The 12,319-nt window shown below is 34.8% G+C and overlaps 1 protein-coding gene across 4 annotated transcripts in view; it reads right to left on the reverse strand.

Moving 5' to 3' along the window:
- The window catches only part of EEA1 (early endosome antigen 1), a 135,095-nt gene that overhangs the window by 5,719 nt on the left and 117,057 nt on the right, over positions 1-12,319 (reverse strand). For all 4 annotated transcript variants that reach the window (XM_036252240.1, XM_036252239.1, XM_036252238.1 and 1 more), the window contains 3 exons: positions 6,840-7,022; positions 1,985-2,170; positions 306-437 (listed from right to left, as the gene is read on the reverse strand). In XM_036252240.1, coding sequence (XP_036108133.1) covers positions 306-437; positions 1,985-2,170; positions 6,840-7,022 — 501 coding nt within the window. The remainder of the gene's footprint in view (positions 1-305; positions 438-1,984; positions 2,171-6,839; positions 7,023-12,319) is intronic.

Here is a 12,319-nt window from a genome sequence, read left to right on the forward strand (position 1 = left end):
CTACAAGCATAATTTTCTAAATCAATAGCTCTCTTGATTACCATTTTAATAAAATCTAAACTTTTAGGGTTACTTTGCTTTATTCATTAACCTGAAAACAAAAGTAACATAGTTTCAATATGTGTACAGATATTATGCAACACAAGAGTACTCTTGAGAGCAAGAGTATTTGTCAAAAGCAACAAACCAATGTGCCTGGTACATACATAGTAGGTTCTCAATAAATAAATAAATATATATATATGTTTAAATTTAAACAACAGTAATACAATGTTGAAGAAAGAATAATAATTATCTTAACATACCTGCATGCTTTCTTGCTTGTGGGACTTGAGTTCTTCACTTAGTTTAGCAATTTCTTTTTCTTGTCTACACTTAATTTCTTCTATCTCTGCCAATTTAGATTTTTCATTTACTAGCTCTTTTTCTTTCAGTGACTGTAGAAAAATGATTTAAAAATAACTTTAAAATAAATACTTAACTGATAATATAATCAAAATGACTGCTACTATTTATGACACTGTTTCTGCCCCTCTCTACCTAAGTTAACATGAGTAAATTACCTTCTCTTGCCTGTGTCCTTATTTATACAATGTGAAATACAAGATTATTATAAGGATTAAAAAGTTAGAGTTAGTACTGTAAAATAAATAATGACTGGCCAAGTAAAAATACTATAAAATTTAGCCGAAACTATCACTCTTATTAATATTCTTATTATTACTACTACTATCACTATCCTTACATAAGGCACCCAAGCCAGGAGTATTATATATTATCTAATTCAATCCCTATATGAGGCAGCTTTTTTAATCCTCATTTTATAGGTAAACAAAAAAAAGTTTAGAGATGTTAAATAATCTATTAGAGTTAGAGGTAAACTAAAACAAGATCTGACTAATCTACAGCCCTTGCAATTAAAGGCCTATAAAACTATTAGTTTTGTCAGAATTTTCTAAACTTGAAGCACAAATCATGAATTCATTCCAACTTTACCAGCCTCACCCCCCCCCCCCCACACACACACACAAAATCCTCTAATTTTTTTAACTAAAGAGAATTTCAGGAATTGCACAATTTACAAATACCAAGCACTTCAGGAACGGTACACTTCAGAACACTATCCTATCAGATGATGGAAATATATGATTTCAGTTATGAAGCCAAAAAATGTTCCCTAGATCTACATTTCTCTTTCATACAGAATTTTGATTTTTAAATGTACTGGTCATTTAATACAATGCTTTAAACTTTGTAACTTAGCATCATTTATATGAAACACACTCATACTTCCCTTAGAAAAATCTGGTTCTCGCCCTGGCCGGTTTGGCTCAGCGGTTGGAGCGTCCGCCTGCGGTCCGGAGAGACCCGGGTTCGGTTCCCGCTAAGGGCATGTACCTCGGTTGCAGTTTGTCCCCGGCCCTGGTTGGTCGTGCGGGTGGCAGCCACTCGATGTGTCCCTTTCACATCGATGTTTCCTGCTCTCTCCCTTCCTCTCTCTCCCTCCCACTCTGTCTGTACAAAAAATGGAAAAATGTCCTCGGATGAGGATTAAAAAAAAATAAATTAATTAAAAAAAAGAAAAGAAAAGAAAAATCTGGTTCTTAATTTTAGGAATTTTAACAAGCTGAAGAATTATTTCCAGACCTTTTGTTATTTCATTCACACATCTAGAGGGCAGCATGTTATGTGAGAAATAGCTGAGTGCCATAATACATGATTTTGAATAACCAAGAGTCCATGGATAGAAAACTAGATTTGTTTGTAAAACTAAAAATAGCAGTAACAAAAATGGATAGAAGTGAAAGAAGCACTTCCTAGAATTAAAATTCCAATGACCAAAACCATTTTATCAGAAACTAAAAGCCCATCTGAGAGACTGTTGAAAATAAAGGTGATGCTCTATTGACAGTAAGAGTTTTGACTGGATGATCTCAATGGCCATCGCAACTCTAAGATTCCAGATTAGTCAGCAAGGAAATACCTTTTCTTTCTGGATATCTTGTAGTGCTGCACACTGCTCCTTTAGCTGCTGCTCTTTCCTTGCTGCGTCTTGCTCCAGAGCAGCCTTGGCAGTCTTCAGTTCTTGAATCAATTTATTTTGGTTTCCAATTTGATTTCTGTTTGAAATCAAGTCTTCCTGTGCTAGAGAAAGCTTCTCTTCTACAGACTTATAGAAAACAATTTCCCCAAATTATTATATGCCATTTTCTTTTGTGAATTTCAACAGAAACATAATAGTTACCATAAGCATAGAGAAAAGCAACAAACTACAAGATAGTATGTTATACCCTTCAGTAATATCATATAAAAAAGAAAAAAATGTTATGTAGTTAATTATCTTGCCTATGGAAAACATTTATAGCATAAAATACTTAATAAAGCTGAAGAATTCCAAAGTCCCTAGAAATAATCTATAAATATTTACTGGTTAAGTGATATGAAGGAATATCAAGTAAGTAGGGACCATATCAAACACAGTCAGATGGTTAGAGAGAAGACATGGAGAGAGATGAAAAAACTAAAAAAGAAATATAGTTAAATGCTATGTTATGTGTACATACAGGGTGGGGCAAAAGTAGGTGTTAGGTTGTGAGTACATGAAACACAGAGTTTATTCTTGTATCATTATTTATTACTGTATTATTTTCCATACAAATAATTGTACACCTACTTTTACCCCATCCTGTATATGTTTTGTAGGATCTGTGATGTCCCTTAACATGCTAAAACCTTGAATAAGTAAAGAGTGTTTCTCTGTCTTGGAAAAACAAAACAAAACTGTATTTCACGTCCGCCAACCTGATCAAGGGAACTAAAAGAGGGAACGCAACTGGGTATCTGAGGCTCTATTTCTGACGAGGCCGTCACCCCCTCCTCCTAACTTCCCACTTGTGTAGCACAAGTAAGGTTGTCGGTTGACACAGTCCAGAGTTATTGAATGTTCTAAGACCCAAATATTTTGAGAAGCCAGTGGGGAAAAGGGCAAGCTTTTTGACCTGTCAGATTTCATTTGGGAGCAGATATGGTAACGGGCGGGTAACAGAAATGGCAGGCACCTGGCCACTCCCAGCTGTTTTGCTAAGAATCAGCAAGGAAGGGAACTAACTTGAAGATGCTCTTCTGTCATCTAGAAGTTTATCTTTCTTATTCTAGACAGGGAGTTCTCTTGAAAAGGAAGCAGAAGATAGAATTCAGGTAGGATCCCTGCTGGCTAGACTTGGCTATAGTAAGCATTCAATAAATAAATATAGACCTTATTTAAGGGATTTCTTAAGCTTCCTGAAAGAAAAGGTGTAAATTAAATTTCTATTTCCAATGGCTTCCAGTAGAACACACACAAAAAAACAATCCTAAGGTTTCTTTTTCAGGAAAGACCTACAGTCCTTTATTAATCAAGCAGCTAGCCATTAATTAAGTATACTACCAGAGTAGACTGGTGGGTATAAGATGGTGTTTACTAAAGGAGATAACTATGCAGCCTACAAAACAGAACCAGAATGTAAAACACAAGCTGAACAGGTTAGTAAAGTAGTTGCTATGTACAAATGCACAGAAAACTCGAGCGTGAGAGCCTTCAGTGGAATGTGATTCCAGAAGGGCCCATGGTGTATGTGACCTAAGTATCACAAGGAGTGAGAGTGATTTCAGATAAAAGGATACAATTTGACAATGCCTAACCCATGCGGTCTATAGCAATTGTAACTAGGTAACAGAGGTAAAGAATACTAAGGCTTGCTGGAGCCTGAAAGTAACAGTACCCCTGATCTCTGACCACAAGAATTCCAAAATGCTCATGACTAAATAAGCCTATACATTTTAAACTCACAAAAACCCAGTGAATAAATCTTTAAAGTCAAGTTCAAAATATAGACTACCTTTTTTCTGAAGATGTCAAGATATCTTGCTCTACCTTGCCTCTGAATCATTCAGTGGTATACTGCCATGCATTTTAAATATTCCTTTTGTTTCTTATTGCAGACCATGTTATTTTTATCTGCTAAGTACCTCTTCCCTTAGGGAACTCCTCTCTCCCATTCGATTGTTTCGCTGGGGCTATTTTTAAACCATCCACTCCCACTGGAATGGGCAAATCCCTGAGTACATCAACTATCAACCTTAACCCTGAATGAATACCCCAATCACATTATAGTACTATAGCAAAGAAGAATTTCTGCAGTCTTCTGTGAGAGCTATTGCTAGTTTGTCCATTCAACAATTTTCCCTTTCTTCTTTCAAAATAAAACTTAAAAATGTTTAGTTCTTATTTTTTCTTGATGACTGCTGAAATGACAGAAGGAAGAGTACTAGGCTAAGAAGATTTCTATTAATTCTGAACTTAACCTAGAATTTCACTTCCCTCAGGGGGAGAAATTTACAGTTAAATTTCCCTTCAACCTTTCCTCAACAACAAATAGCACACAGCACAGCCAATTTGAAATATCCAGTCAACAAACTTAAGTATTTTATAAATAATCCAGCAGATGGGGCTAAAGGCATAGGTTAGGCCAAACCATCATCTTCCATTCTACTGGTGTCTTGGTATACACCCTCTGCCCACAGATGGCAGCCTTGTCTTAGGTAGGTGTCATGTTCTAAGGTTCTGAACTTTCTTTCTCTTATACACAATAAGATTGTATAACACCACTGAAGCAAAAAAAATAATGATAATAATGACCGATAACTATCTCTTATTCTGGCCTATAATATCATTTGAACTTCCCTAGGAATTTACTTCATTAAAAAAAAAAACAACTTCCTAAGTAGTTCAGACACTTCTCATTTTGGAAGTATTGATATAGAAGTCATCAGTAGTCTATTTTATTTTTTAAAATTCTAGTAAAATTATGATAAGAGAATAAAAGGCTATAAATCAGAAGAACTAAGATATAATCAATTCTGTTATTGTGCAACACTAGGCCGTCACAAACCAAGCTGGGCCTCAGTCTGCACAAGAAAGGCCTTAATCTGTACAAGAAATTTTTGGAATACAGGATCTACCCATTGTCTCTTAATAGTTGTAAAACTCCACAGCAGACTTAGCCGCTCTGTATTTAACTTTTTTTCCATATTTACATTTGAATGATTCTTTTATGTATAAAAATATAGTACATGATATAGCTTTCGGGCATAATAAAAACAGTTGTTAGCTTAATGAAAGAATATTGATTTAAGAGATCTAAGTCCTATTACTGTGTTATGTTCTTGGGCAAAATACATTCATATGAAAAACAGAGTGAGATTTCTATACGACTTCTATGATCAGTCAGGTTTCATCTCCTCTATCAACTAAATACCCTTCAATTCATCCACACTCTCCATTCTTACTATTTTCAACCCAAGCCACCATCATCCCCATTGGACTACATACTGCAAAGTCTCCTCTCTAGTCTCTACATTCAGCCATGTTCCCCTACAATCCATCCCTTATCCTATAGTCATTGGCCTAAAATACAAATCTTGCAGCTTGTATTTATTCAGCTCTTCTGTTTCATCTTATCTTTCTCACTCTCATAAATCTCTTGTTTCATCCTCTTTAACCTCAATCCTAGTTCTAATAAACTCACATCTTGAAGACAGCCTGTTAACTAATCTCTCTAACACTAGTTTACCCAAGGTCCAATCCAAACTATCTGTAAACCACTTCCAGGTTAAGTTGCCTAAAGAACTATTTTCTTCATTTTGCTCCTCTGTTTAGACTCTTCATGTTACTCCCAAATATAAAGTCCAATCGTCCTTGCTAGGCATCTAAGATTCTTCATAATTTGGTCTCAACGTCTCTAAGCTGAGCATCCAAACACAAACCAGCACTCCAGCAAGACAATTATGTTAACTGCCTCCTGGCTTTGCTCATTCCACTGCGGCACCTTTTCTCAGACATGGATCTTTCTCCAGATCTTCTGTTCATTCAAATTCCACATACGCTTCAGGACCTGGCCCAGTCCTCTCTCCTTCATAAAGCCTTCCCCATAGCAGCAGCTTATGAAGGAATATAGGCTTAGTATATATATACTACGCATATAAGTATTCTATCATTTTCAGGAATATATATATAATATATATTACATATATAATTATCCTATAAGTTTCAGAATGTTTAAATAATGCACTTTAAATTAAACAAAAATTCAAACATAAAAAACAAAATTATAGTTCACCAAAAGAGAGAGAGAGAGAAAACTGGCTTAATCTTCTATGAGAGAATATAAATGTTCCATTTCCCTTAGGAAATTGATACCTTAATGCTACATGAAAATTGTTTACCCTTTTTCCATATCTTTCATTTTAATAAACATGATACTTTATCGAATCAAATAGTATTCCATAAGTTTAGATAATTAATGGTAAATTTACTTTGAGCTATAATCTCCTAATTTTAATCATCAGGTATTCCAGTAGTCTTGGGAAGGTAACAAATATATAAAACTAAAGTCAATATTGCCTGACAAGAAACAATAAAACTGCTTTCATTTTCTACAGTGGTTTACATTTAAAACTCCTTAGATTTTCTAACTGCAGTACATTTTAAAGTTGTTTTCTTTTTTTACATAAAGACAGCAAAATTCTTAGATAATAATATAGCATTAACAAATTTCAAACATTTTTATCACTACAGATATGTTATTTTTAAATGCATTTATTTATACATATCATATTTTGTTATAAAACTTTCATTTTTTAAATAAATGCTACTCCAAAAATAATAATTTAATAGAAAACAAGGGCGGCATTCCACAAATATTTAACGTTCCCTTGCCCATTTGGGTTGAAATCAATCATTTAATGAATGTCTATAAACAACTTACTGATTGTTATGAAAAAAATATAGTTTACTATACCTTAAGATCTTGCCTTGTGGCAAGAAGTTCAGATTCCTTCCCATAGAAATCAGATTGAAGCTGTTTTAGATTTTCCTGATTTTTTTCATAGGTGTTTTGTAACAATGACATTTTCTCCTTCTCTGCTGCAAGTTCCTGCGCTGCTTGGATTAACTGTTGCTGTAGTTTATTCTCAAGCTCTGTCTGAAACAGACAATAGTTATTTAAAACAGTATGCATACCGAAAACCATTACAAGTATAAAATGAAACCCACACAACTAAGAAGATTCCTGAGAAATGAACTGTATCCAAGCCCTATAATTCTTCTACTTTAATAAAGAGTAACATACTTAACCTTATAGTTACAAAGTTAAAGAATTACTCAATCCAACAAGTCTCAATTTCAAAACCAAAAAATGAAAAAGCAATTAAATAAAGAAAGGAAGCATTTCACAGGGAAGTCTTAAAAGTGTCAAGGACTCAGGAGACTGAGGGCAACAACCACAAGCTGATGGGAGACGCAGTGCTGGAGGGTGTAGATAGATGATACAGCTCAGAAGTTAAACTAGAGGAAATTTCTATGTGAAAGAAATTAAAAAGCCATTACTGTGAAGTGTTCGTTTTTTTCTCCTTGAAATTCAAAAATAACTTAAAAAATTTCTACAGGTCATCTTTATTAATATCAAGGGAGAAAAAGAAAATTTTCAAAGGTCCAACTCCTCTACACTCTAATGCCTTTAGCCTTTAAGAAGATTCAGGAGTTATGCACAAATTATGACATAATGAAAATACATGTATGCATAGTATGAAAAGAAGCACTTGGCTTTTAACTACACTACTTCAATGAAACTGCTTTTGAGGACACCAGCAACCATCTTGTTCCAAAATCCAATAGTTATGTCTTTGTCCACATCTTACTTGACCTCCCAACAGTACTTGAAATAGTTGATAGCATCCCCTCCTAGAAACATTCTTCAACCTAGTTTCCAGGTACCTCATGCTCTAGGTTCTCCTACCTCACTGGTCATTCCTTCTTAAAATCATTTAATAGCTCCTCTTCTTCTATTTGACTTCTCAATATTATAGAGCCCCAAGTTTCTGTCCCTGGCCCTCTTCTATTCTATATAGTTTCTCTCTAGAAGATTTTAACTAGACTCAAGGCTTTAAACATCACTTATTTACCAATGACTCCTGAATTTATGTCTCTATCTTCAACCTATCCATCTGAATCCTGGGCTCATTAATCAAGTACTTCCTTGGCATCTCCACTTGAATGACTGATAGATATCTATCTCAAGTGGAAATCTTGATCAGTGAGAGCAACTCTGCTCATCAAAAAGCTACTACTTTCCCCAATAAATACGGTCATCTATCCACTTGCATAAGTCACAGACCTAGAGTTATTCTTGATTCCTCTTTCCATCCTCTCACCATCTAATCTATCAGCAAGTCCTGATGATTCAACTTCCAAAACATATTCCCAAATCAAACACTTTAGTTCATTCCATCGTCATGTACTGTCTGAATTATTGCAATAGTTTTATGCCTTCCTTGCTTGTTCCTTTATCTCCCTTTAGTCAGACTGTACCATTCCCAACTCAAAATTCTCCAACTGATTCTAATTGTTCTTAGAGAAAAAAAAATATATATCATTCTCTGTTATCTTATAATTGACATGTTTGCATGTATATGCTTTGGTCCCTGTCTGCTTCTCTGAGCTCATATTACTCTGCTCTCCCACTATACTTAACCTATATTAGTTTTCTCTTTTTAGAAAATACCAAGCTTGTTCTAGCCTTAAAGTCTGCACTAGTTGTCTCCCCTGACCTTTGTATGGACAGCTCTTGTATTTCATGTATCGGCTCAGATCTCTTCAGAGAGGCTTCTTTGATCACCCAACCTACGTAGGACTCTGTCCCATCACTGTCTTTCACAACACCCCATTTAGTTTTTTTCCCCCAGGAAAGTGTAAGCTCTATGAGAACAGATTCCTCGTCTGTTCATGGCTGTATCTCTAACACCCAGAACAGTGCCATGGCATAAAAGAGATGCCTAATAACACCTCTTGAATAAATGAATGACAAATAGATTTGAGGTAGAAAAGCCTGGAACATCTATTAAGGGGCTATGTAAAGGCTCAGATAAGAGAAACAGATAGCCTGGACTAAGACTGTCAGTAGAAAATGAGAAGAGGGGATGGATAGAGACCGAGGAGGCAGATTGTCAGAGGTGGTGCTCACTGCCTGCGGAGGAAAATGGGGTTGATTGCCCCATACAGTATCTGGTAACATTCCATGTCACCTCCCTTTCATTTTCTGTAATTTAGATTTTTCATAATGAAGAATTCCTGGAAATCTTTTTTCATACTGTACTTACACATTTTCTTTTTTTTTTTTTTTTTTTTGTGGTACCTTCCCCTAGTGGGAACCGAACCCGGGACTCTCTGGTCCACAGGCCGACACTCAACCGCTGAGACAAACTGGCCAGGGCCTTACACATTTTCTTTTGTAGAATACTACTTCTTTCCTTTAACATTTTCACAAATGTAGCATCCTTTCTCTTTAATAACTGTATGGCTCTCAACTAAGCCCTCTGTGAAGTCTCAACAATGAACATAATGGCCCTTCAGGCTTATATTTGGGCCTTCATTATCTTTACTCTGACAGACTGATTCTTAAAAAAAAAAGTGATGGCTTATTTGTGAATAGACACAGTTTTCTGACTTTGAGGAACTCAAATCCAGCAGTGGGAAAGTTAAATTAAAAAAAAAAAAAAAAAAGATCAAGGCAACAGTTTGATAATTGCTTTAATAGCAGTAAACCCAAAGTCCCAAAGGAGAATACATGAGGGTCAGTCATTTACAATTTATCCTTCACACGTTAAGTTTTTTCTCTAAAACAGGTCTGAACACATTTCTCCCTTATTAAAAACTTTTAGTCCTCTGATGTTAAAAATTAAAAGTGGAAACAACTATATAACATCTACTGTGATCTGGCTTTATCTAACTTTGTAACCTAATCTTCCCTCACTATTCCACTTACTATGCACGCCAATAGCTAATGTTCTAAATGGCATTTTTTAAATTTTGCAAACTTTGCTAATATTATTTCCTGTCTTTGAAATGCCCAACTTCCACCTTTTCTTATGCTTACAAAATTATAATCATCTTCACAGGCCCAGTGCAAATGCTAGCTCCATTAGAAAGGCAGTCAAATTTTCTACTAAGTTCTTGTTTCATTCTCCTTTATTTATTATAGTTTTCGTTTTCTTTACACACTTGCTTCCTCATTAAATTATAAACTCCTTGAGAGTAGGGGACCATATACTATTCATTCTGTATTCCCACATTAGGTTTCAAATAAAATGGGTTCAGGAACTGTTGACTTACAGCCTGCTTGCTAGATCCTTGATCAATGGTTCCTAAACCATTATATATATGATTATATATAAATGCATGTGTATGTCTGATTATGTAATAATTATATGTAAATAAAAATATGATTAGATGTAAATATATACATAGAAAATATGTGTGTATGTTTTATGTATATAAACGTGTACACATACACAATATACATCTACACCTATTTAAATATCATCCTTGGTCTTCCTATTTCACTGTGGACCACTGATAACTTTGTCACGGACCATCACTGCATGGACTACTATGTACACTGACACTTTTAGATCAGTTTGCTATACTTTCATATAATACCCAACAACTTACTGTACTGGGCACAGTACTAGGTGCTTTAAATACATTATCTCAATTATTGCAACAATTTTATGACCCCATTTTATTTAGCTCAGAAAGATGAATCACTTCTCTGTAAGCATAAACCTAATGTATGTTACATAAAATTTAAATTCAGATTTGCCTCACTCTAAAATTTATCTTTTTTCCATGATGCTACACTACTCCTCAACAAAACCTAACTATTCTTGCCATTCAATGCTTCTCCCGTTACTCCAAATTTCAAGTTAATTTACAGAGACTAGTTATCCACCCAATACTCCCCAAAATGCTGTCTTCCCCAAGGTTAAAAAGTGTGTTCCTCATTCTAGCATCCATACACTAACATTAGTGAGCTATTACCATGGCTGAATGCTGTGTCCCCATTCTCCCAAATTCATATACTAAAATCCTAATCCCTAGTGTGATGGTATTTTTAGGTGGTACCTTTGGGAAGTCACTAGGTCGTGAGGGTGAAGCCCTCATGATTGGAATTAGTGCCCTTATAAAGAAACAAGAGAGACAACCTCTCTCTGCCATATGAGGTTATAGTGCGAAGGCTGCTGCTACAAACCAGGATATGGGCCCTCACCAGACAATGGATATGTCAGGTGCCTTTATCTGGGACTCCCCAGCCTCCAGAACTGTGAGAAACAAATGTTTATTTTTCAACACCCAGTCTATGACATTTTTGTTATAGCAGTCTAAACTAAAGCAATTACCAGTAAGAATATTTCCTATAACTCTCATAATCTAGGAAAGCCATGCAAAATCTAGGCAATATACATTAATCAGAAATCTGAAAGAAATTTTACTGTAACCAATAATGTAATGAAAAAGAAAATATGATAAAAATAGTATTTTTTTTCAGTTAACTAAATTATAATGCTATTAAAACAAAAAATCTGGGGAATATTTAGATATGAGGCTAATAGATTTGAAAAAAAAAATGACCTCAAGATATTAAAGTATACAACAAAATATATTGTGATAATTATATCCTGACCTATGATTATATATAATACACAAAAATGGGTAGAAAATTTGTCTACTCTTGTTTGTATTATTTAAAAAATTACTCTTTTAGCCCTGGCCAGTTTGGCTCAGCGGTTAGAACGTCCACCTGCGGTCCGGAGAGACCCGGGTTCGGTTCCCACTAAGGGCATGTACCTCGGTTGCAGTTTGTCCCCGGCCCTGGTTGGTCGTGCGGGTGGCAGCCATTCGATGTGTCCCTTTCACATCGATGTTTCCCTCTCTCTCTCTTCCTCTCTCTCCCTCCCACTCTGTCTGTACAAAAAATGGAAAAATGTCCTCAGGTGAGGATAAAAAAAAAAATTACTCTTTTAATAAATTGACATAATAACAATTATAAAAACAGTAGTCAATGTAAAACATATATGTGTAAAATTAATTTTTTTTCTTGTAATATGATAGCTAACGCTTAAAGATATGACATATTTTGTTTTACGTAGTAGGGAATTTACTTCTCTCTTTTCCATGGAACACTTAATATGCATATACCAAAAGTGGGGAGAAATTCATTTTGTTCAAATATTAAGTATGGTCCATTTTTACACACTCTTGATCTGGACAAGTATTTAAAAATATTTAAGAATGAGAACAGATGCTCAATAATAAATTAGAATAGGTTTAGAAATGGAAACCATTATAATAACTTAAAATATCAAACAATTATAACTATATAAAACCTACACTACTGAATTTTTTTAATATATCCCGTTTTGTAATTTTTGTTCTAATTTTCCT

This window comes from Molossus molossus, unplaced genomic scaffold (genome assembly GCF_014108415.1).
Source record: "Molossus molossus isolate mMolMol1 unplaced genomic scaffold, mMolMol1.p scaffold_m16_p_10, whole genome shotgun sequence".
Lineage (NCBI taxonomy): Eukaryota > Metazoa > Chordata > Mammalia > Chiroptera > Molossidae > Molossus > Molossus molossus.